This window comes from Odontesthes bonariensis, chromosome 7, assembly GCF_027942865.1.
Source record: "Odontesthes bonariensis isolate fOdoBon6 chromosome 7, fOdoBon6.hap1, whole genome shotgun sequence".
NCBI lineage: Eukaryota > Metazoa > Chordata > Actinopteri > Atheriniformes > Atherinopsidae > Odontesthes > Odontesthes bonariensis.
In genome coordinates, this window is record NC_134512.1 from 27,765,336 (window position 1) to 27,790,453 (window position 25,118).

At 41.6% G+C, this 25,118-nt stretch overlaps 1 protein-coding gene across 10 annotated transcripts in view; it reads right to left on the minus strand.

Moving 5' to 3' along the window:
* ap3b2 (adaptor related protein complex 3 subunit beta 2) overlaps positions 1-25,118 on the minus strand; it is a 51,388-nt gene that overhangs the window by 17,819 nt on the left and 8,451 nt on the right. For 6 of the 10 annotated variants that reach the window (XM_075470393.1, XM_075470390.1, XM_075470389.1 and 3 more), the window contains exons 2-17: positions 14,500-14,575; positions 12,978-13,052; positions 12,735-12,830; positions 11,010-11,170; positions 10,785-10,851; positions 9,618-9,800; positions 8,468-8,668; positions 7,177-7,274; positions 4,778-4,832; positions 4,612-4,683; positions 4,451-4,513; positions 4,192-4,324; positions 3,291-3,400; positions 3,019-3,195; positions 1,916-2,102; positions 881-1,011 (exon numbers count right to left, since the gene is read on the minus strand). In XM_075470393.1, the coding sequence (XP_075326508.1) occupies positions 881-1,011; positions 1,916-2,102; positions 3,019-3,195; positions 3,291-3,400; positions 4,192-4,324; positions 4,451-4,513; positions 4,612-4,683; positions 4,778-4,832; positions 7,177-7,274; positions 8,468-8,668; positions 9,618-9,800; positions 10,785-10,851; positions 11,010-11,170; positions 12,735-12,830; positions 12,978-13,052; positions 14,500-14,575 (1,885 nt within the window). The remainder of the gene's footprint in view (positions 1-880; positions 1,012-1,915; positions 2,103-3,018; positions 3,196-3,290; positions 3,401-4,191; positions 4,325-4,450; positions 4,514-4,611; positions 4,684-4,777; positions 4,833-7,176; positions 7,275-8,467; positions 8,669-9,617; positions 9,801-10,784; positions 10,852-11,009; positions 11,171-12,734; positions 12,831-12,977; positions 13,053-14,499; positions 14,576-25,118) is intronic. The other 4 variants (XM_075470392.1, XM_075470391.1, XM_075470385.1 and 1 more) reach the window with 1 other exon arrangement.

Sequence of the window (25,118 nt, forward strand, 5' to 3'; positions counted from 1 at the left end):
CGTGACCACAGAATCAAGCCTTAAGGTCACTCCTGAAACTTATCATCGAGCTTCAAGTGCTGTGACACACTCAAGGTTTGATTCTATGTCTTCGTTTTAAACACACTGTTGCACCGATGGCACATGGAGTGAATGGGATGGAGAAAAAGAGGAGGGAGCTCTGGGATGATGCTCTGTGAGTATGTGCACTGTGTCCTCTTACAAACTGGTTCATTTGTCCTTTTTTATTTGACAATTTGGGAAAATTGACCGATTTCAAAGTGAAATCCATTGATTACAGATGCTTCACACCAACTGTTGGCTGCATCTGGACGATATTACTTGGCATCACTGCAAGGTGGCAGCCTTGAGATCCAAGTCTGCTCCTCTCTGCATCTCATGTGCTATTGGCTCAAACAGCTGTGAGGAACGACGTGGACGAGGCGGGTGAGCTGCTACCCGACAGAAGCAAGTGCAGCAGAGAGGATGAGAGGAGCTCAGCACCACTGACTGGTTTCATCACGATTCAGTTGTTTTCAAACATAAATATAACATCTCGAAACAAATCCTCTTTTCTCCTTGTGACTCTCCTCCACGGAGGGGGGAGCTGTTAAGCAGCATCCGTTTGGCAGTGCACGGAGGCCAAAAAGGATGCGTGTTACTGATGAGCTGTTAATGCTAATGGAGCTGTAAGTGAATGAATGATGGTCAGTGAAAGAGGAATCCATGTTATATTGGAGTTAGTGTTATACTGGATGTGAAGCTCTGGTGACTCTGTCCAACCCCTCTGAGGCACTGCTCTAGGGAGGGAGCAACCCTCGCTCCCCTCCATCTTTTGTGGCCCCTGGAAAATCCAGAAGGCCCCTGTGTCTCTGTAAGTTACTGTTCCCACTGCACGCACAGACTCCTTCACCTCCACGTTGCGCACGGAGGGGTCAGGGGCGGCTTCAGGCCAGTCAGGCAACTCTTGGTAGCCCCCAGCCTTGGCATTTAGCAGGTGGGACAATGAACCCAACTGGAAGTGGTCTCTATCTGTAAAAGCAACAGGAAATAAGAATCAGTAAAATGGTGCCGTGTCCACACGTCACCAGAGTCTGACAGAAAAATCAACTGATATCTGACCTGGCAAAGTTCTAAATCATGCGACTCAGTGGCCAACTGTGGTCTAAGCTGTGAATTCTGACAGTGACAACTGGATGTGATATGATTTCCCAAAGATGAAAGGAATTCCTGAAAAAGCGCTCTCTCTTCATTTTCTTATGTTGGATGTTCACTGCAGCTGTTTTTTTTTCCTCCTTGAGATAAGGACAACTACTTCTTCTACTGAATTATAACCACGATGTAGCCTATACCGCCGACGTCTAGCGAGACTAAACAGAGACTTCAAAAATAGTCAATGAACACTCGTTTGATTCACGCTTCACTTTCGCTGCTTTTCAAGAGCTTGCTTCAGATTTGCTTCACTCGAGATGGAAACCTGGCTACTATATCCCCTCCGGTCCAGAGGAGGGCAGTGGTCTGCATATCGTTTCATAAAGGAAATCAGAAGATGGGGTTGACAAAAAAACATTAAAAAAAAAGCTGATTGTTGGCTTGATATATAAGTGTCTGGAGACACCTTCTGTTTCTTAACTGCGACTAACCAGCGATAATTGAAGAAAATAGACGCTCCGAATAGATGAATGTGTGCATGTGGGAATCAGGTGTGTGCCGATATGACTGAAGTATGAGCCACTGCGGCAGATGCAACGACTGCCCGCGTTTGTAACCAAATCAGTGAATAGCTCGTTTGGAAATCATTTCCCTTGCCTTTCCTAGCAGTCCAAGTACAAAATGTAATGAAGCCCAGAAGAAAAAAGGCTCAAATCGTTCCAGTCATTTTGCACAGAGAAAGTATTTTGTTAATATGGAAAAAAAGGCAGAGTGGCTTCTGTACCTTTGAATGGAGACTCAAGGACAGGTGCAGGTTTGAGGGCGAGGAACAGTTTCTTAGCGTACTTGCTGAGGGCTCCACTCTTCTCGGTGGGCACAATGAGCTGGCGAATGAAGCGCGCCCGATCACGGATGTCGTAGTTCTGGTCGTATTTGGCCAAGTTAAGGACGTACTGGGTCAACAGTTTAGTCTGCGAGAGGGAGGACAAAGAGGATGAGGAGAGTGCAAACATGATGACTGATCACGAGCATGTTCAGTTTATATTTTTACGAGTGTGTCTGGCGTTGAATGTGATAAACAAGTAGCCTGCGAAACGGGAGATCAGTGGGTCCTCTGGGGCTTCTGCTAAATCACAACTATGACCTGAACTATATGAATATTCAAACATAAACAAGTTCCTATTTACTAGCAATTCAGTAAACTCAGTTAAGTAAGAAAGAGGTGATATAAAAGAGGTAAAAGCAGCATTAAAAAATAGATGTGTGACCTTGCATAGCTGACTGCCAGGATATCATTCTGAACTGGTCACTGAATAGAGAAATAGCAAATCATAAGCTCACAATAAACAACAGCTTAATTGTCAGTAAAGCTATCCTGCGCCTTGTAAAGCACAACGACAAATTCCCACTTCTCTCCGACACTCCAGGTTAAGTTTTGCTATGTCATATTAAATCATCCATTTTGAAGAACAGAAACAAACGCAGTTCAGCTCAAACATTCGGGTTAAGTTCCTTTAAAAGGAGCTTTCAGGGCCAACAGGACAGTTCCAGAGTCCAGATGCTTTGCAGCGGAAATTAACATAAAAACAAGGAGGAAGATATCTGTGAATCCTGGGTTTGGTTGCTGCTTTTTACAGAATGTATACATTCTGTAGAAGGAGCCACAGAAGATTCTAGTGGAAACTTCGCCACTTGTGTGGTGGTCCCTGCACACGTTGCCTGAATGACCATTCAGCCTAACCCTAACCCTGAGTTTGTTCACGCCTGTATTTTGCGCAGTGCAGTTGTGATGGGAACGCTATGCTTACTGAAATCACGCTTTCAGTTTACCAGTTAAAGTTTTTCACCTTTCTAAATACTAGAGAATAAAAATTCTACTGTCCAAACCTGTTTAGAGTTGGTGAGATACAGTTTGGCGGCCAAGTTAATGATCTGTAGCTTGACAATGTCCTCCTCGCTGGTGAACGACTTGGCCATCTTCCTCAGAACATCCGGGGCAATCTTAGGCACATGCTCACAGTATTCTCCAATCAGCCACAAGATACTGGCCCGCGCCATCGGCACCTACGACCACAAGTTAAATGGAATGTTTAGGTATATGTAACTCTGCTCGTCACAGTAGGGATGGAACTCGCAGAAGTCAAAGCAGGTTCTCTTACCTGAATGTTGTCTGTTAGTTTCGCCATGTGCTTGATGATGTCACTGTGCTTCTCTGGTTGCATCTGCAGCAGCTTTTTGATGACAACCACCGACTCAGCTACCACCAACTCTGCAGAGCAGGAGGAGGAGAAACACCTTTCCATCAGAAATGAACACCGGGTCCATTTTAGATCATCGTCTTAAAGGCGGGGTAGGGGATCTTTTTCTGGAAATTTTTTTTACATATTGCTTGAAATACTCTTCACACCCCCATTGCAACCAATTAATTAAAAGTTTTGACACAAATATGAAAAGTTTTAGTGGCCTCTAGAACGTACAATCTAGGAAAAACAGAATCCAATCATTGTGAACGGACCGTTCACAATGATTGGATTCTGATGCCGTCTATCAAACTGCAATCTGCTCCTCCCTCCCCCTCCTTCCCCCTGTGCGCGTACCCTGCTCCGTGAACGTCCAGAAGCTTGGCAGGAAGCTAAACTAGAGCCAGCTTGGCTAGCACCTAGCATAATTAAACTTATAGTTATCATATACTAAATACTAAATACGGCAGCGATCGATGCTTGCTGTCAGAACAGCGCTCGTGTACCTTCGTGTACCTTCGTGCTCGTGCGTGTTCATGTACTCTAGAGGCGTACCTTCGGGGGGAAAGTGAAGAAAAGGGTTGGGACTTTTTACCTGTGTATTTTCAAAATGCAGCTTCGCTGGACTCAAAATCCAGGATCTCCTACCCTACCTTTAAGATTGTTTTACTAAAATTAACTTCGGTTCAGCCCTTTACTTTTTCCATTTTGAGAAAAATATTTGTATTTGATGAGCTTAATTCAACTAAACCATCTAGTTTATTCCTCATACATAACACGCATCACTTCAGTGTTTTAAGTATCATAGGAAAAGACTTGCCATCTCGGTTGGACAGCAGCTGCACCAGACCGTTCAAACACGTATCCCTCACTTCCCCAATGTTGGTAGCACAGCGACCAATGGCTTGGATTGTTGCTGCCACAAAATCTTTATCCATGCTTTTAATATATGTCTGCCAGGGGAAAAGGAGAATAAAAAAAGACATTGTTACGATACATAAGCACAGCCTCACGATTATTGCATTATAGATCTCGTGATTGACAAAAATCAAAGTACCAAAAGTTCCCTCTCAATGTACCTGAAATTCTCTGAGAATTGTGGAAATGTTTGTCTCGTTGGCCAGATTGGTGAGAACCTCCAGCTGCCAGAGATAAAAAAAAAAAGTAGACCATTTTCTCACTGGTCTCCACAGACTCCTGAAAAAAATCTCAATCCAGGGTAAACAGAATAGAAAGATACCTTTAGGATTTTGATTTGGGTTGGGTCTGTGGAGCGGATGTAGAAGCTCTTCAGGTATGGTTCAAACATGCCCTGTAAAACATAGACAGGAATAGCACCAACATGTTGTCAGCATGCCACACAAACAGAAACACAGAAGCAGATAGAATCAATGAGGGTGGCTCACCCGTCTTTTAATCGTCATCGTTGCGACGTTCTGAAGGACCACATACTGTACTTCACTGAAGGAAGATACAGAAAGATGGGAGAAATTTGGATTTAAGCAGTCGCATTACATTCACTGTCGTTCTGAGTTATCACTGAAGTCCTGTGATGGCCATACTGGATGTCCACAGAATTTCATAAGTGTGGAGTGAATGAAAAGCAACCAGAATTGCTTATGGCCCATAGCTCTAACCGCTAAGTAGCACCGCCGATAGTAACATGACATGACAAAGGGCTCTGCACTTCTTCGTGATATTTCTAAACTGAAAGTATTCTGTACATCATAATTCACAACAGTAGGGTGACAATATTATCGTTTGGGAAAACCAGGACACCTTGGAGCAGGGGGGGGGGGGGGCGACTCTGTTCTGTGTGTATGGAGGATGATGCTGCTGCTTTAACAATATTATTATTATATCATATTATATTACATATTATTATTATAATATTATCATTATTTATGTCTGTGGCATGCACTCACTTAACATAGGCCTAACCAGTCCTACAATAACAAGATATTTACAGTTGGTTTATTAAAAATGCTTTTCAGTAAAAGTTAACAACAATAACCTTCATAACAAATGATAATTTTATTCAAAATGTATTTATTCACAATGCTTAAGTTAACAATTCCTATAATGAATGAATAGCACAATGAAAGAAATAATGTCTCATCTTAACATCCTTCACTTAACAGCAAAAGTTAACAATAACTCTCAACTCCAATTGCACTGCATCCTCGTTCCCTGGTTTATGAATGAATGAATGAATGAATTTATTTGACTATTATTATTTTGTAAAACATGGTACAGCAACAGAACCATACATTAAAAGAAAGAAATAGTCAGGGATAACACAAAAAAGCCCTAAGGCTTATTTCCATTGTGGTCCTTAACAAAGTACTGTGTGATCGAGCTAGCACTACTCTCGCCTCGGACAGCTGTTTTGTGCTTCTCGGTGTCCAGGTGGCTTTTCAGATCTCTTGCACCTCCATTGGACACCGAGACATATGTGCCTGCTTTGCACACTGTGCACAAGGCTTCCCATTTGTCTCTACCCGGTCTGAAAGCGGGGAAACTCTTTTGTAAATCGTCGTTAAACGTGCATTTGCGCTTCGGCATGTTTGTTGCTTGCGTACTGACAGTCACGCTGTCTACATTCTGATTAAGAAGGCTGCCTGCACAGACGCGGGTCGGGGATTACGTCACACGCAGCGCCGTGGGCAGTGCCCTAGTCCCTGTAAATTTAATGGTCCAAAGAAGGTAATTTAAAAACCAGGACATTTCCTCACTTTCTAAAAAAAATCCGGGACAGGACGTGAAATACGGACGTTTGGTCACCCTACACAACAGATCTTTTTTGAATAATGATCATGGTTGTTTAGCTGTTTTCATTAGCTTCTCCTGCAGATTATCACACTGTTACTGTTAATGAGGCAGAGTATGTAACACCTGTGTGAGTTGTCTGTGTTCTCTTCATTTTAATTAAGTTTAATTAAGACTGAAAACACACATAGGAAGAAGAAATAGTAGTTTTTGCAAGCCACGAAGGTGGATTAACAGCCTCAACACCTGCTTTGAAAAATTAGCCCATTTGTCAGTTTGCTAGCTTAAATTAGCTTAAAAACCTCAGCTTAACCTGATTGAGTAACACTTCCAGTGTTATGCCAAAGCCTTCACACATCTTTTGAAATGCGTCGTGAGGGTTTCAAAACATTAACACTATTTCAAATAAAAGATGCGCAAAGACATTTTTTGTAGCTTTCTTGGCATTATTATTGATTGTATCAAAAGTATGTGTTCTTAGACAAGCGGAGACGACACAGACTTCGTGGGAAGGAGTCTAATGAAACATATCACACAGTTCAGTGGTTTCCTGACAAATCCCACACAGAGAGATGCTGCTGTTTGCTTGTTGCTGACTGATGATTCCATTACAGCATACCCAGAGCCACAGGATCTCTTGTTTAATAAAAGGCTGACAAGTCTGCAGGACTTACAGCCTGCAGGCCACGTAGGTGCTGTCATTACTCCTTATGGTTTATGCTTTCATGTTTACTTCAGCTTCACTGAGCTCCTTGTTTGATTTCCCTTCCTGCTTTAGGGCTCTGGAGATTTATTTTACTACCTTCACTTGTCATTTTGCTGTTGTCAAACTGTTTTCCACTTTGTTGAGTTTTCTGGTCATTAAAACTGTACCTTTTCTCCATCAGCTGTGTATATTCCTCTTGACGATTCAGCTTGTTTTTCTTGTTTATTTCAAAGCGAATCTCGAGGTGGTTGGCTTAATCACTTTTGTTTCCATTTTGTCTTTTTACGGATTTGAATGAAGAGTCGATTTTAAATTGTGGATAGCGCTCACCTGTGGCTCCTGAGGAGACGGACCAAGGCTTTGGCAATCACACCAACCTCTGCTTTAGGGGCAAGATGGAAATACAACTGAGCCACAGCCATCACCACCTGGAATGGGAAAAGCGCAAGACAAAACAATAAAAGTAAATCTCAAGCAGTGGAGTAAATTAAGCTGGGTGCACTACAACATCCCTTTTCAGACATGTGATTTGGGCTTCTGAAAATTCCTTGCAGTCTTCCTTATTTTGTGAGCAGATGTGGAATGTGTTTGGAAGCACAAATAAAATGTCTTTAATAGGCATGAACAAACTGAGGCCAAAAAACTGTTTACTGCTATTCGTTCAAACTTGGATGAATAGTCTGGCAATTGTGTTGTTAAAGAGCCAGAGATTTTCTTTATTTCAAACAATCATTCAGCATCCTGGAAACTACACTCGATCTTCATTTTTCCCAAATTAGCTACGTACGCAACATTGCATCACTTCATATTCATTCAGTGACCAAAAACAGTCTTCAAAACGGTCACGTTCACCAGCTAGTTGCTAACTTTAGAAGCTATTTAGAGCGAGGTGCATCATCAAAGCCTTTCTACTGAAACAGCTGGCTGTTGTTGGGAACAATACTGATAAGAGCAACGTGACTGATTCAGAACAATAAAGCTGAGTGCTGACAAAGAAAAAAAAAAGCAGAAAGATGGTAAAAATCCCCAGGAAAGAAATTAAAATCAAAATTAAAATGAAAGAAATAAAACTGGGTTTGTCATTATTGTATGAGCAATAATTTTCATCTTACTTCCACTACCGAATCTGTAACAATAGTTCACATTTAGCAGGTATGGAACACAGCATCGATGAAATAGAAAAGCATTTATTCATTATCTAATCGGCTTTAAAAAGTCTAAATAACATAAAAGATGAGCAAAAATACTGGATGTGGTTGTTTTGCCCTCTATGTTGCTTTGGTCCAACCAACTTGACAGCAACAGTGCAATCATTTCTGCCCTAATACAGAGCATAACAAGCCTCACAGGGAGAGCACAGCAGCGGTAATATCGCACGATGCTTCACTCTCTCATTGGGATCCAATCACTTGTCTTCATGTCTGATTGGAAGATGAGATTAATATCTTCCTCGAGGACATTTACAACGCTGAAGTGGATGAGCTTTGATGACATGAAGGAAGGTCTTAATGTTGGAGAGGAAACAATTAGGAGTTGTACCATGGCAACTGATAGAGTTAATGAGCTGTGCTGTGGGGTGTGTTCATAGCGTGTGTGCAGAGATGACGTGCAGTAGTCTCACAGCTGCGTTGCGGCTCTGTAGCAGCGGCTTCGTGTTCCTCAGCAGCAGCCGGTGGTCTGGATCCATCACATACGGCTTCCTCTTGGCCAAGGCAGCTGCCTCCACCTTCTTCTCGTTCTCTTCCTCCTCGTCTTCATCCTCGTCTTCATCCGAGCCGTAGAAGGTCTTATCCCCGCCGCCTCCCTCCTCCAGCAGGGACTCCTGCAGAGTAAGCAGATTGGGGAGGAGTCAGCGGTCAAACTACTCAAGAGAGAACCTCTTGAGCCACCGTGTGACTAATCTCCACAAGCTACCAGAAGATACAAAGCAAGGACACCAATTTTGTCACCTTATGCAGAGGGAATTATCAGTCACAATGTGCAAAAAAAAAAAAGAAGCTAAATTTGTCGTTGGTTCAGCAACAGTTTCCCCTGAAAAGTGTGAAAACAGTAAAAGAGGAAAATAACGACTAGCTTATTGTACCACTGCACAGTAAACAATGGTATAAGTGGAGGTCTGTGATTAATCCAGCAAAATTAAGGTTGCATTAGTACAATTCCTACATCTACACACTGTTTGTTGCTTATTCATTTCTGAGTGTGCAATTTATATGCAAATGAGCTGTCAATATGTTTTCTCTTGGTTTGCTAGTTTGCGTGGACAAACATGTACCTGTGGGTCAAGCAGAGAGCTTAGGTAATGAAATGCGTTGATAAACTTGAGTGAAAGGAGTGCCTGTATGTAGACCTAATTCAGATCCAAAAGCATTCTCACAACCCTCGTAAAGTGACAGAACTTTGCCTTTGATGCGACTCACACACACGGGTTAAAGAAATTAAATCTATGCCATATTATGTCAGGCGATGATGTGGTTTTGTAAAAAACAAACAAACAAAAAAAAAACACTGCTCTATCAATAAAGAATCTGCTGGGAAAAAAAAGAATCAATTAAATTTCTTTTTCTGTTTCAATTTGCTCAGAATGACACAGTTTGACTTTTTGTTCAGACTATGATGCATCAAAGTCCTGAGACCATTTTATAATTCTGGGAAGTTGTGACAAGAATTTTTTTTTATGTAATTTGTTTTATCATTTTCTGTGACTCGTTGACTAAACCTTGTTCTGACATAGTTAATGCTTATATACCCTCTGCATGTGTTTTATGACTCACATTGATGTTTGGATTGAGAAACTGGGTCCTGGCGTAGCGGGTCAACATGTTGATGATGACGACCTGCCCCCACTCCTCCACGTCGATCAGGAGATTGCACAACTTCCTGTAGTTCTTGTGGATCAGGTCGATGCGCTCCGGACACACCTCCTCGAAAGCCATGACGACGCTTCCTGCCACCAACTGCGGAACCCCAAACACAAAGTGCACGATGTTCACTGAAAAATGCCGCGATTCTTAGATTTACTTTGAATACGAGTTAAGTTGCTTTGTGGTTTTGTCCGGAAAACATCATTCCGTTTGTTAAAAGCAGTTCAGACTTGCAAAACGTTCAAAAGAAAAGCTGGGATGGAGGTAAAATAGGACTAGAAATGAGAAAGAGAAAAAAAGAAAGAGAAATCACTCAAAGCTGGAGAGCGATAGGGTACAAAAGCAGTATCCATAAACAGCTGAGACCTTGTGGAACAAAGATGGGCGCAGGGTCTCCGTTTTCTAAAAGAATGTGTGAGAAAACCGTTGAACTGTTTAAAAACAATGTTCGGGAGGGACTTGCATATTTCTCTCTGCAGCGCATAATATCTTTAAGGATAGGATTTTTATATGTGAAGTTTGAGAACTGTGTAAGACGAGAGCTATAATTCATCAGCAGCCAATATAACCACACAGACAAGGGGTCACTCAAGGAAACCTTTCTTAAACCCTGCCACAAATGCAACTTCAAACTTAAATGTGCAAAAAAAAATTCAATCATGTTAACCTTTCAGGCAAATGAGGATCCCGCGTCTTTTTTTTGGGTCTTTATCGTTACAGAAACGTGCTTTTCACGTCAGGAACGCGAAAAAAAATGGGTAACAATGATGAAAGTATATGCTAGATTAGCTACATTTTCCACATAGTTGCTACTTTCTTCTGAATCTGAATCGCCCACTCGGTTATTGTTTTCAGAATATTCTGTTTAGAAACAGCTCATCCAAAAACAGAGGCTAGTTCAACAAACGATAAGCCTCGAAACGACTGAGACACGCGAAGTGCCGTCTGGAGTTCTGTACAGCAGCCGGATGTGAGGTTTCGTGATCTCTGAGCTTTTCCAATTTCTATTTGTACGGGCTAAAAATAAACATAAAAATACTGGCTCGAGTATGTGAACTGAGAAGAAGAATAACCCACCGTGGTTTTGTCGGCGAGGAGCTTCTCTATGACTTCTATCAGCTGGTCTTTTTGTTCGGGGTCCAAACTGAGATCAGAAAAGGAGAAAAATGATTAATGTTCAAATTATACTCAAAGGTGCAAAACAAATGGCTATCGCTGGGAGAGCGGTTATGGGTTTCTGGGGGTCGTAACTCCCACTGCAGTACTTTCACTATGGTGGCATGTCATACTTTATTGTTGTACCTGTACAGTTTGGGGATTGCATGAGCGGCTGTCTTCCTGACGTATGGAGACATATCCGAAGCAGCTTCTTTGATGGCCAGCATCATTATGGGGACGATGATTGTAACTCGTATGCTGGAGAGGACTCGCAGGGCGCTGGCTCTGATTAGCTGGTTGGGATCCTGGAAAAGAACGAGGCAAACGTTTCTAAAGTGATACCAGAGATGCTGAGAGGAGGTTCCTGAGATGAAAGATAAGATAAGAAAGTCAGGACATCAAAATTTGAACAGTTCATCCATCTTAGTGTCATCGGATCATTAAAGAAAGTAGGTGTGATGGCCACACCTGCAGCCACACAGTCGGTAACCCCACACACCAACACTTTTTCATTTTGAGTTTACATATACACGTTTATTGTAGCACAAATATATGGGTTGTTTATTTTAATTTGATGATATTGAAATACATTAGTTCTATTTGTAGCGCGCACATTTAGTTACATTTTGTATGTTTAATTTTGTCAAATATTTAATTTGTTGTTCTTTCTTTTGTTGGTGCTGTGGGGGAGTCCCTTGGACTGGGCTGAAACCAAGCACTCTGGCTGGCACACTCCAATCCCAGATTGATTGGGTGATACCATCCATGGGGGAAGATTACGGAGTCTTCCCCCATGGAGACATCACGTCACGTGAGTCCGTAGGAGTTGATTGCCGAGTGTGGAGTAACACGCTCTGGAAATTCACAATTTCGTTGCCGTTCTTTTTACAAACATAGTCAAGTATTTCTTTCGAAAGTGAAATGAAGTTGTATGCAACAGCAAAGCCTAGCTTACTAACAGGTTGGAATTTTGAAATGTCACGTGACGTGATGTCTCCCGTGAGGTAGCCTCCTGTTGATGGAAGAGGCTCTGATTGAGCAGCAGAGAAGAGCAGGTACTGGCTTGATTAAATTCATTCTGGACTCTATATCCGACCACATGAAGACCTCGGGACACTTCGGCTTGGCTTTAGGGACCCTCTACTCACTACCACGTAAGTGTCATGTTGTTTGGAGCTGTAGAAGAGGTATAAAAATAGCGTTTTGTAGCGGTGACATCATATGCCCCTCTCACTTCCAGGCTAACGACTTTTGGCTAAAAACGGTCAAATCGAAATTCTCAAAACACATCCGAATGACATGATTTTGATGTCAACTCAATGTATGTACTCCCAACATCCCGTAAATTGATCTAAAGTGCATTTTACTCCGGATTATCCCTTTAAGTTGATTCTTAAACTAACTGTGTTTAGTTACTTTTGTTAGTTAAATTTGTGTAGATGTTTCCCTTCTTCCTCAGTGTGTCACTATGGTCTGATCAGCCAGTATTTAAGTCCCCTTGTTGTTTGTTGTGTGTCAGGTCAGTTTTGTTTGCTTTTGAACCGTTAGCTTGAGGTTATGTTATGTTAAAACCTTGATTTTTGGCTTTGAGTTTAGCTTCTTCATTTGACCTCTTTTAAGGGCCCTGTAACTATTGTTTGTAGTTTGTCATTTTTGAAAATCATTTCTGTGTGCTCGTGCTTGACCGGCTCAGTCCCTCACAGTAGGATTAAATCAGGTAGGAACTATGAAAAATATGGAGCATATATATCAAGCGGGATGTTGAGACGTTCCTGCTGGTGGTGCGAGAAGATGCCTCAAAACGGTAATAACAGTAACATTCTGAGAGGTTAACACTCATGGTAGTTCCTAAGAGAAAATTACTGGTACCTTCAAGCCGCGCTGAAACGTGGAGATGGAGAGCAGAGCGAGATCTTGCTGCTCCTCGGCGTAACGCACCAAGTAAACATAAACCAGCTTCTTCACCTGGAGGGACGAGCAGAGAGATGGCAACACAACAAACATTATCAACATTATGAGTTCAGCTGCTCCCTCTGAGGTCATTCTGAAGCGATGAGGTGAAAAAATACGCTGGCGAGCAGATTTCAGCACGAGATCAGGTTGGTTACGAACCTCGATGTTTTTACAGGCCACATTTTTCACCACGGCTGGGAAGAGGTCCGACGCATTCTTGCCGCGGGCGATCATCTGCAGAGAAAACACGGAGCCAAAAGAAATGGCAAAAAGCACAAAAGTTTTAGTCTCTTTTCATGGTCTCTGTTCTGAGGGGGTGATGAATGAAAGGATGAGCGTGGAGCCTCAGAAGAGGGAATCTGACACGGATTATGAATATTTAACAGCTGGCTGCTCAGCTATATGACTACCCGCGCATCAAGTCTGCGTGTTGCATGGAAACATCTGGCTCCACCGCTTTCCGCGCCGCCGTCCTTCAAACACAATGTGCAGCCGGACCCGCTGATCATGGGAATCCCCAAGCAAACATTGTTCATGCATTTAAATTGTGGCACTCTAAGGACTTAAAATGGTCCAAGATCTTTTCTTGACAGACTCAGATATTATGATGTCTTTTGAGGAGTTGAGCTTTAAGTTTGGCCTCAACAGGAAACATTTTTCCTGAAGTACCTTCAGCTTAGAAGCTTTGTTAAAACAAATCAAAACAATTTACTTACTAGACCCCCACATTCATCCTTGGAGGAAATTATGATAAAGAATAGTTTAAGGAGGGGTAATATATCGGAAGTTTACAGGTTGCTGACATCTTATTCATCAGAAAATGCACAGTATAAGCTAAATGCATGGAAGGAAGACTTGCAATTAGAAGTTTCAGATGGGGATTGGGAAACAGCCTGTGCTAAGGCTCACGCTATGTCTATAAATTCACGTCTTAAACTTATACAGTACAAATGGTTAATGCGGACATATGTAACTCCAATAGATTTAAACAGATATAATAGAAATGTACCAGATGTATGCACAAAATGTATGGAATACAGAGGAACTCTATTTCACTGCATTTGGCAATGCAGAAAGATTCAAACATTCTGGGAAGAGGTAAGAGCTATTAGTCGAGAAGATTATTTCAAAACAAATCGTATTGGACCCCTAAACTTTTTTTGTTGAGCATATACCCAGAGAAACAAAACTATAGTAGGAATGAGCGGGCATTTATAGACCTCAGCTTGCTTTATGCCAAGAAATGTGTTGCATTATTGTGGGAAAAGATCTGTAGACCGAGTACTACCCAATGGATAAGACAGATGTTAGCAAGCCTTCCATTAGAGAGAATAACTTACATATTAAAGGCTAAACAGCAATTATTTGAAGACATGTGGAGCCCTTTGGATGGCTAATCTTTGTGGGCAGTGCAGATCCTGACCTTGTAAGATTTGTATGTTTTCTCTATATTTGTGTCTTATTTTGCATTTATTAATAATACTTGTTTGTATATAGATGATCACCTTGGTTAACAGGAGGAGCATCCTTGTTTTGAGTGTTATGTTTTGTTTTACTTTTACTTGTCTTTAAACAAATGCAGCGACTTTTTGTATGGAAGTTGAATGAAGATATACAAATGTAAAGGCTGTATGTAAAAAAGTGTTAAAAACTGAAAATAAAAACCGTTGTTCATACTCACAGCCACGATCCGCTTCATTGCCTCCAGCTTCAGGGAGTCTTTATTGCTGTCCAGCATCTCTTTCAAGTCGTCGTGTCTGTGAGGAGAAAGCAGTCGCACTTAGTCCACGCTTTTGCTCATTTGTCTGTCTTGTTGCGTGAAAACGCCATAGAATACCGAGGGCGTCGGACAAAAAAAAATATATATATATACCTGTTTGACAATTTGCAGTCAGTGCTCAAACTGTGTCAGAGTCTGCAAGTGTGACCCAGAAATGATTCTCTTTGAAGTGGTGAAATACGCAATCCTTTGAAATTGACAGTAAAACTCTAAATGAGCCGGTAAAGTTTACCACCATCATTCAACCCTCTTATGATTCATAGGCTATAACGCACAATCACGATTTAAGCCATTCTATCACTCAGATGTAAAAGTCAGCGACTTCATGAGCCAGTCAGATATTTGAGGAGAATGTGGTCGTTCAGCAAATGCAAGTGTTCATCTGACCTAATTTTCGTGGACACATAAAGGTTGAACCTAGACCTAAACCTCAAGGCTGCACTTTACCCCCCATTCTCACTGATGCGCCCATTATTCTGGAACAAACATGGACTCATCAGAGCACATTATTATTGCTCCAGAGTCGAACCTCCTTTGTAAATTGAAGTCTTGTTTTCAGCCTCAACAATAAGAGGTTTTCTTTAGCTTATACATCTGTTTATTCCCAATACTTTGAGTTCAATCCATCCATTTTCTATACCCGGCTAAGGGTCGCTGGGGGCGACGAGACACACAACCATGCACGCTCACACTCAATTAACCGGACATGCATGTTTTTTGGACGGTGGGAGGAAGCAGGAGCACCCGGAGAGAACCTACGCACACACGGGGGAGAACATGCAGAAAGGGAATGGAACCTGCAGCCCTCTAGCTGTGAGGCGATGGCGCCGACCACCACTATTTATTTCTCTTTGATCTGATTTCACCTACTGTTTGAGTGATCTCAGACCGCAATCATTCCATGTTTTCTGCAGACCACGTTAGTCCTCAAAGATGATGGTTCACCACTATCTTTCCAGCTTTTACAGGAGAGTTTTTGATTCAATTCTGTGTAACATTCTTTCCACGATGGTTGCTTAACAACGGAGAGGCTACATCAATTGGGGTTAAATAACTTTCTTCCAGCTGAAACACTTTTCCAGTGGAAGCCTCTTTCTTACCTATTAATTTAGTTAAGTACTCTCAAGGAGTATTCACACTTCACCACACACTGGCATTTTTGGTCTTCCGGAAGACTATACCCTATACTCCACTAAAGAATTGGAAGTAATAGCTTTTACCTCTGTAATTGCTGAACGCCACCTCCTTCTGAATTGGAAATCCAGAACAGCTCCTTCCAGCACACAATGGATCAAAGAGACTATGTCATTTTTGGAAGTAGAGAAAATAAGATATTCAAGTAGAAGAAACTAGAGCAAATTTTACAGTAAATGGCAACCATTTATGAACTTTTTTTGCGACGATATAACCCCCCTCCCCCTTCTTTCTTCTTTTATTTATTTGTTTTTATTTATTTTTTTCTGTTATTTATGTCTGTTATGTTTATGCGGACAGTTTAATCATCTTAAACACACTATGTCATAAATCCTTTTTCATTGTATAGTCTATTTGGCCTTTTTTTTCTGCGATCATTTGTTCTTAAAACATAAAAATATAATCTAAATCTAAGGGTGTATACAAACATGTTTAATGACCACACCATTGTATACCGCTATATGTAAGTGACTCTGTTACTCTTGTATACACATCAATAAAAAATATTAAAAAAAAAAACAAAAATCCAGCTAGTGACTTTCTCATGCACTTTTTTTGACTCACCGGGCTACATAAACTGGCCCAATGTGGCTAACCTTAAACGTCCTGTTGTGTATTTGTGTCTAGCCTCCAACCCTAACCCGAGCTCATGTTATACCACGTCAATACAAGGACGGGGAAAAATGTTTCGTGTCCCCATCATGTAGGAACATTATGTGCTACCCTGCATACATTTGCCCCTGAAGTGATCAAACAATTTATCACCAGTTTTCCAATCCCATAATGGCTGTCATCTCTGCATAAGTATAGGGTACAAGTGTCAGCCTGTTAACATGCAACTCTCCAGCCTTTTCACATCCATCATCTCTGTTTGACACAACAGGAGCAGACCACTCAGCTCACACACGAGAAGCAAAACCCTCTCGCTTAAGTGAATCAGAGCCGACAACTCCAGCCAGCTGCCGTGCACACACGCAGTCTTGTAATGAGCAACACTGACAGTTTCTACCCAACCTGCTGGGCAGAACAAGCAAACGCTGGTCACACAAAGGCCGCTAATCGTTGCTGATAGGATTACTGCTGCAGATGCCAGGCTAAAAAGACACGGGACTAATCGAACGATGGATTTAGAGATGAATGACATTTTTCGAGCAGTCAGAATATCTGTTTTGCTGTTTTTTTTATTCGCCAGGTAAGACACTTCACATATGTCAAACCCGTGAAAATCTTTTTTTTTTTTTTTTACTTTTTTTTTGAGAGAATGAGCATTGATCTAAGTTATTCAACACACATATTTTTCTTATTTTCTTCCCCCCACCCCACAATGCTGCCTATACAAAAAAAGCTGAATACTAAAAATAAACATAGTGAGTAAAAAGTAAACCCCAACTGTTACACTAGAAAAAAAGTTAAAAGTTACAGACATGAAAATATACAAGATTAAAATAATAAAAAAGACAATAATGACACAAAATAAAAATAATTAAAAAAAGAAAATAAAGAAAAAGTGGATATTCAGGACCGTACCAGTAGGCTATTTGCTTTCTTTAATTGTCACTACACAGGTCTTCTGAGGTCTCTGAGTCTTCATTTACTTTTCAATCATGTGGGAGGGCTTCAAGCTTCTCAAAATAAGATAAAAGTGGGGCCCAAGTTTCATTGAATTTTTGGGTCGATCCTAAGGCAATATTTGATCTTTTCTAACTTAAGGAATAGAGTCAGGTCTTTCAACCAGGAGGAGGCTTTGGGTGGATGTGCTGATTTCAAACCCTTGAAACTCTTGTCATCGGGTTTTCCTCCTCTGTAAAACACTTATATGATGGACTTAGATGTTGAGGGATTTTTGTTGTTGTTGTTTCTATGGAGACGGTGGACTTAAGACTGATGTCACTATAAAAGCGGCAGCAGTAGAAAAACTGAACCGAGAAAAGAAAACAAGATTGATGTATTTCTATCTCATTTTTTAACCGTTTGCACGTGAAACTGTGAAATTATGACCGACATCCGATCTCTGATTCACTCAGTGTCTTTATGACTGATCTGGCTGCAAATATAACGCCACTCCAGGCACGCAACCTGCCAACTCTTCCAAAAAGACGAACGAGCCTCTGCACAGGCAGATCTCCTGACAGGGCTCGGGGTGCCTGTCTCGTTGTCATGCGGTGCGTTTGGAATAAGGGCTGTGGTTCGGTCGGTGATGGGTGGGCTGCAAATCTGCATTACCCCCCCCCCAAAAAAAAAATTGTTTCCAAGGCAACCAAGGATGCAATAAAATGGACTTTAGGTTATGCCTTCCTGCAGAGCCTCTACTCTGAGAACCTTGTATCAAGTGTGTAGTTAACAAAGGAGTGCGGCTCTGATTCATGCCGCTCCCACTGTTACATAACGGGTGTCGGATGCACGGTTCAGGCACAGGAATCGCTTCCATAGCAAAGATTGTCCTCCACGCATGCCACTAAACCAGGCTGCCTGCAGTACTTTGTGTATGACACGTAAACATCGAAAAATAAAATAAAATTCTTTGAGGTGTCGGGCAATACTTCTGGAATACTGGAAATGAGCAGGGTTTTGAAATACTAAGAGAATTTTAAAGCAGGCCCACATTTAGGCAAAGAAAAAATAAAGAAAGCTGGGAGGCTGCTGGGGCATTCAGTATAATGATTCTGTTTGGGTCGTGTGAGTGCTCCTTGCAGTCTGTGAGGAGGTGGCAGCTGCAGAACACAGCCGATTCATCACGACTCTGCCCTGAGTTGAAAGTGCGTGCTCGCAAGCGTTCGACTATGTGCCGAGAGAAGCCTCTGCTTTGGTCTCCGTCTGACGATGAAGTGTTAATAAATGCATCGCATCACAAGTGATGTGTCTCGCTCTGTCGCGCACTTCAAAACCTACATTCATCAAAGCTTGTCAAACCAAAACCTGACGGGGAGGATTATTTTGGATGCGGGGCCGTCAGCTGGTGCAGGGTTTCTTGGCAGCCGAAGGCTTCACTTTTCCCTGTGAAATCATGCTGATGGCTCGCAGCCTCCGGCCTGGACTGTGACTCCATTGCAGCGGTTTATTAATGATGTGCGATTCGTGAGTCAATCGTTCATTTATTTTGAAGGAAGCGGGAGTTCATTCAATCTGTACATAATTATTTTATTCTAATGGTGCAGCGTTGAATGTTAGAATATTATTAGGGACCGAGCAGTGAAACTGCAAGGACCCTATTGTATCTGTAAGGTTTATTCTTCTTCTTCCATCTTCTTATTCTTTGCAAAAGGTAATCGAAGACTTGTGAAATTTTGCAAGCACCACCTGCCAGTCGACGACATGAAAGAATCTAAACTTAATGGCACTTTTCCACTAGCTCGCTTCGGCTCGGCGCGCTATTGGGTGTTTCCACTAGCACGCCGTACCTGCAACCGGGACGATTTTCCGTATCACCTCAGGCCTGGTTCCAAGCGGGCCGAAGCGTTACTAAAACGTGACGTCAGCCGACTGCCTTCCACTGATTGGGCGATGAGTGTCGTCACTGGAAGCGTCATAATGCGGATAATAAAAGCTAGCGTTAGCAACCGTTAGCTTACCTCCGAACGTCGTCTTTTTGAAGCTCGTAACAAAACAAAATGGTCCCCGCATTGGGGTTCTTTTCGCGTGGGATGACAAAATTCGTTATACACTTATTCATCATGCCCAGATGCACAAAAAAGTCTCATGCCGCCATGGTCCCACGCATAGATATGTATAGAATGGCTAGATGTGTTACGTGTGACGGTGCGTTCACACCGGTTACTCGCACGAGTGTTGCCGCGGGTGTAAATTGAATTTACTCGCGCTATTCGCGCGAGTAAAAAACGAGCAAATAGCTCAAGGGGCTATCCATTTTATTCTCTCATCAACCATGGCTGATATAAGTACCATCGCGTCCTTGTACCTGCTGTGGCAGTCCGAGATTCGTCGGAAACGCACACGCCGTCATGTCTGGGTCAGTGACATCATCCGGTGGTGCATTCAGCTCGGATAATTTCACCGCCTTCTCCAGGATTTGCGTCTGGATGACGGCCGCTTCCAGCAGTATTTCAGGCTCAACAGGACCCAGTTTGATGACCCTCGAATCCGCGTCTATTCGCGTCTCTGCATTGACTTTGTATGTAATCACGTCGCGCGAACGATTCCGGTGTGAACGCACCGTGAGTTTAGAACGTCCGCACAAGTCGGCCATCTTACCACAGGCAAACTGCCTGGCAGGGGACAGTCAAACCTGAGGTAAACTGAGTTACGGTAAGTGATCTGCTCTGACGCTATTACTCTTATCTCGCAGAAATCTCGACGATTTTACACTGTTTGTTTTCTAACAAACGTAATTGCCGTGGTAATAATTCTGGATGATTGAATATGTTAAAATGGGCATTAGCCAAATGTGGGTCCCTGGGTACCTGTGAAGTTGGGCCGTCTGCTTATAGAAAACATAGTTTATATATAGTTACATGTAGATTATAGAGTTACATATAGATTATATATAGTTACATAATAGTTTATGGATAGTTACATATAGTTAAAGATAGGTAGATATAGATTGTAGTTACATATAGATCATATATACTGTAGTTACATATAATTTATAGATAGTTACATATAGTTTATAGATTTGTATATATATTCTATATATAGTTACATAAAGTTTATAGATAGTTACATATAGTTTATAGATAGTTACATATAGTTTATAGATAGTATACTTTTTATATAGTTAATAATTTGATTTGTACAGCACCAATAACAACACAATTGTCTGGCAGCCCTTTACAGACAATACCAGTAGCACCCATGAGCAACAGGGGCAAGGAAAAACTCCAAAAAAGGTGGTTTAGTTAGAAAGAAACCTTGGGTAGAGCCGGAGGCTCATGAACTCGACTCAACTTCCTAGGGTTATTCGTCGTAAGTACAGTCTGTAGCTTCCAAGTAATAGACCATAGTTTGCCAATGGATTTTGAAGTTCAATAAAGTTTTGGAAATAGGACAGGCAAGTCCAGGTATTCATACATGCATTTAAAACATTGTTAATGCTTGAGAGTAGAGTAAAGAAAGAAGAAGAAAAGCAGGAGGATGAGGGAGGGAGAGAGAGAGAGAGAGAGAGAGAGAGAGAGAGGTTGGCTGTACAACTCATCACATGGGGGGGGGGCATAGATATGTAGAATGGCATTCTATACATATCTATGGGGGTAGGGGGGTCTAGGACAGAGGAATACTCAAAAACCCACATTCAGTACTTTACATACTAAAAGACCCTGTGCGATATTTTATTTATTCGGTCATCTGTGCAATAATTCGTGTCACTACTGTGCAATATCTTATCTATTTATGGTCAGACTATGTGCATACAATGTGTAATTAACACAAGTGTAGTGCAATATGGGCAATAACTCAACCATAGTGCTATAACTTATTTTATTTAACTCTCTTTACTTTGTATATCTTGTATAGCCTATATTCTTTTTTACACTTTGTTTTAGATTATTCTATATTAATTATATTCTAATTATATATTATATTAATTATTCTATATTATACTGTATTTTAGGTTTATAGAGATCCTATGTGTGTGTTTGGAGCTACTGGGGACTTGAATTTCCCTGAGGGAGTCATCCCAGGGGATAAACAAAGTTCAGTCATGGGGCAAATAAACGTGAAATATTTATGTTTTTATTTTAAAAACTAAATATGGACTGTGATAATTAGCTTACTACTTTGATGTTTATAATAACCTAAACGTTTCAGAATTAAGCAAGTTATGTCTTGAATGTTTCACCATCAACACAATGTAGTCGACGAGAAAGCTACCTGTGGTAAGATGGCGGCCATCTGCGGACGTTCGACTCCGTTGACCAGCAACGCGGACGAGACAGCTAGCCATTCTATACATATCTATGGTCCCACATCCACAGGAAGGCGGCCATTTTGGATGGAAAGTACGTTTTGGTGCCATTTTTGCCTAATTCCACACCTTGCATATGATCGAACTTGTCCTACAGATTTAATGCTACAGACTTCAAACTTGGCCAGGTTACTCTTAAGACATGGGGGGGGAATTCATAAGGGAAACTTTTTCAAAACTTAAAGGGCGTGGCCGTGCCCAGGCGGTGAAAATCGTGTGATGGCGTTTGTGGTTTGAAAGCCTTATCATCATCGCAAGGTCATGAAACTTGGCACACACGTGCACCCTGAAGACCTCGTACGTATGTAAAGAGTATCGTGTGTGGGCGGAGCAAAACGGCTCAGTGGCGCCCCCTAGAAATTTTCAAAAACCCCTCCGCATTTGGGTTATTATGTGCTTGTACGTACGCAGAGGGTATCGTGCGTGTGGGCAGAGCTGCGCGACTACAACGTCCAGCGCATGCCCCAACGTACGTACACCTCGGTCCTGCATACAGCTATCTAAATGTTCTATTTGTGCACAGTTTCATACATTTTATTATATTTTTGCACTGTTTTGCACTGAATGTTAATTTATTGGCTGTTTGGGTTATCTGAATTTATTTAGAGAGAAAGTAAGAAAAATAAATGTTCGGTTTCACAATGATTTGGAACTTGTTTGTACATTCCGTGGCGCACACTCTGGGTGAATGATTCAAGTGACTCAAGTGATTCGAAAACCCGATTCACTTTAGTGAGTGACTCATAATAACTCGAGTCAGTAAAAGGAATCGAGTATCCCATCACTACGGTTTATTGAAAGGTAAATGTAGACGATGTAGGCAAAAAGCTGATATGAAAAGCACAACCGGGGGTTTCTGATCTCCTTCACCTGCAGCATTTTCAGCTGCATCTTTGGGCCCAATAGTCTGTTGTAAAAAAAAAAAAAAAAAAATCTAAATCATTTGTTCTCATTTCATGTGTTGCATTTACAAAAAGAAAAGGAAAATGCCAAAGATAGCACAGTTTGACAGACATAACATGGTGGGGGGGGGTTTCTCGCACCAACAAGGTGACGCCAAAAAGAGCAATCCTCTGAAATCCTGGCACATCTCAGCACGGTGTGATATTTGAGAAAAAAAAACTGAGAAAATGAAGGACAAAAGAATAACTTCTGCTCCTAAGAAACAGGAAAAGAAAATCCAGCAACTGGAGAGATGCGTCTGACCCTTAAGTTGATCCATCTACCGTTTGAACACGTGTTTCTGGCAGTAGAAAGAAATGAGGGGCTGAATCAAGACTTAAACACAGTAGTCTACTGTCATCTGTGGATTTAGATTTTCACCTGATGTTGGCAGTGGACTTGAAAGGTTGAGAGAGAATAAATCTGTGAATATCTATATCCATCAAAACCAGAACTATCTCGTCATGGTGCTGAACAGAAAACAATTGAAAACGTCCTTAATATTCATTCACAGGGAACCACGTGCGTTTGCAACATATTTCATGGTAGACGATGTTGAGATATATCATAGATGAATACTCGACCCGCTGGAGCCGCCACAGAAAAGAGGGAATCATTGAAATATTTAAGATTGATCTCACAGAAAACAACAACGTCTGACCCAAACTTCGATCCAATAGTTATTCCCTAAAACCACCAATGTTTTCCAATATCATCAGCTGAGCCATGTCTACACATCTCAGTAGCAAGTGGACAGAATTTGATTTTTTTTGTCTAAAGGCATTCATGAAGCATTATAAAACACCCATAAAAGTGAAATCCCAGTGGTTATACATAGACTGTAACCCTACAGGACTAAATGAACTTAACATTAGACATATTTCTCTCTGTGACAACCTTGTTAAATGACACCATTCCCATCCCATTTCCACATATTCAAAACCCACAGCTGAATGCAAAGAGATCACAAGATTTTTCTGGATGTGATACCAGGAAATTGCTTCGTTATAATGTCCAAGCAAAGCTGACAAGTTGGTTTCAAAACTCAGCAGCCCCTTTAATGTTTCTACCTGACCTGAGACCAGGTTGGAAGGCTTCGTTTGTTTTACAGCTTCTGAGAGAAAACCACCATCATTTGTCCTCAGCAATTAATAACGTGACAAGGATTCATGTGGCTTGTTAGAGGGCAAATAAGTCTTGAGCAGATCTAATTAAAACCAAACCAGCGGTCATGTCAAAAGGGGAAGAGTGGCGGCGGCGGGGGCTATAATGTTGTCCCCATTTAAAAGTTATCAATGGAGCAAAAGACGTCAAAGCAATTCCAGAAGAAAGGGGACAACGAGGTACTTCTAAGTCTATTTACTCGACACTGATGTGGCTTTACAAACTGTGTCTGCCACCTCTCTGAATGAATGCTCAAAATAAAGCCACATCTTGAGCGGGCGGAGGAAAAATGATCCTCACGCCCCAAAGGGCCCTCGGTAACTCTAAACCAGCGGTGGTTCTCGCATTTCTCTGGATTTTATTCCCATCCAGCCAAACGGCAGCTTGAATTTACAACAGCTCTGAATTATTTAACCCGCCGTGGTACAACAGAGCGAACAGGGTCAGGTCGGGTTACCTGCTGCCGAAGCCAAGAGATCAGTACAACTCTCCTGCTGGAGAGAGTATCCCTGAAAGTAGGCCAGCATTCGCAGATGCTGCGTCAGCGTGTTCCTCCTCTAAACCCGCCTGCGATAACACGAGAAAGGAGATGATATGAAAATGAATTTGCTCGAATGAGCGGCGAGTGAAACACTGAGGAGTTGCAGCTTGCATTCATAAGCAGCTGTTTTACATAAGACGAGTCTTTGAGCAGAGACGGTAACAGATGCCTCCTGAGCATCACAAGCACAAGTGTCAGTTTGTAAAAATGAGAGGAGGCGGCCGCACTGTAGCTCGTAGCTAAGAACCAATAGGCCCCAAAAGTGGAATCATATGTCTCTTCAAGAAAATTAATCTCGGAAGGAATTTATAGAGGTCTGGAGTCTAATTGAGAAAAAGTGTCTCCTTTGGTCTTTGCTGTCTGATTCCTGAAACATGTTTCTTTGGAATACTTCTACTTTGGAGAAATGATGGATTCATTTCCACTAAACAAATGACTAGAAATAAGCAACTTTCCTTCCTTTCTCCATTCTTTTCACAGAGCATATTCCCTTTTCTGATTGCCAAGGACAGCTTTATGCCACTCTAGTTAACCTAACTTAGTTGGTTTCCATCTTTTTTTTTACCATTGAAAGTGAAAGTTCACCTAGTTTCACCCATCTCACATCTTGCAATAGTCCATGAGCTGTAAGAAACTGCAGACCGGCGATACCTGATGTTATCTTTAAACTTGAGCTGAACCGTTTTTTGGAGGGGACAAAATCAATGGGTATTTTCTGTTATTTTCTAACTCCAGCTCCCCCAGATATGAGGATTTTAAGAA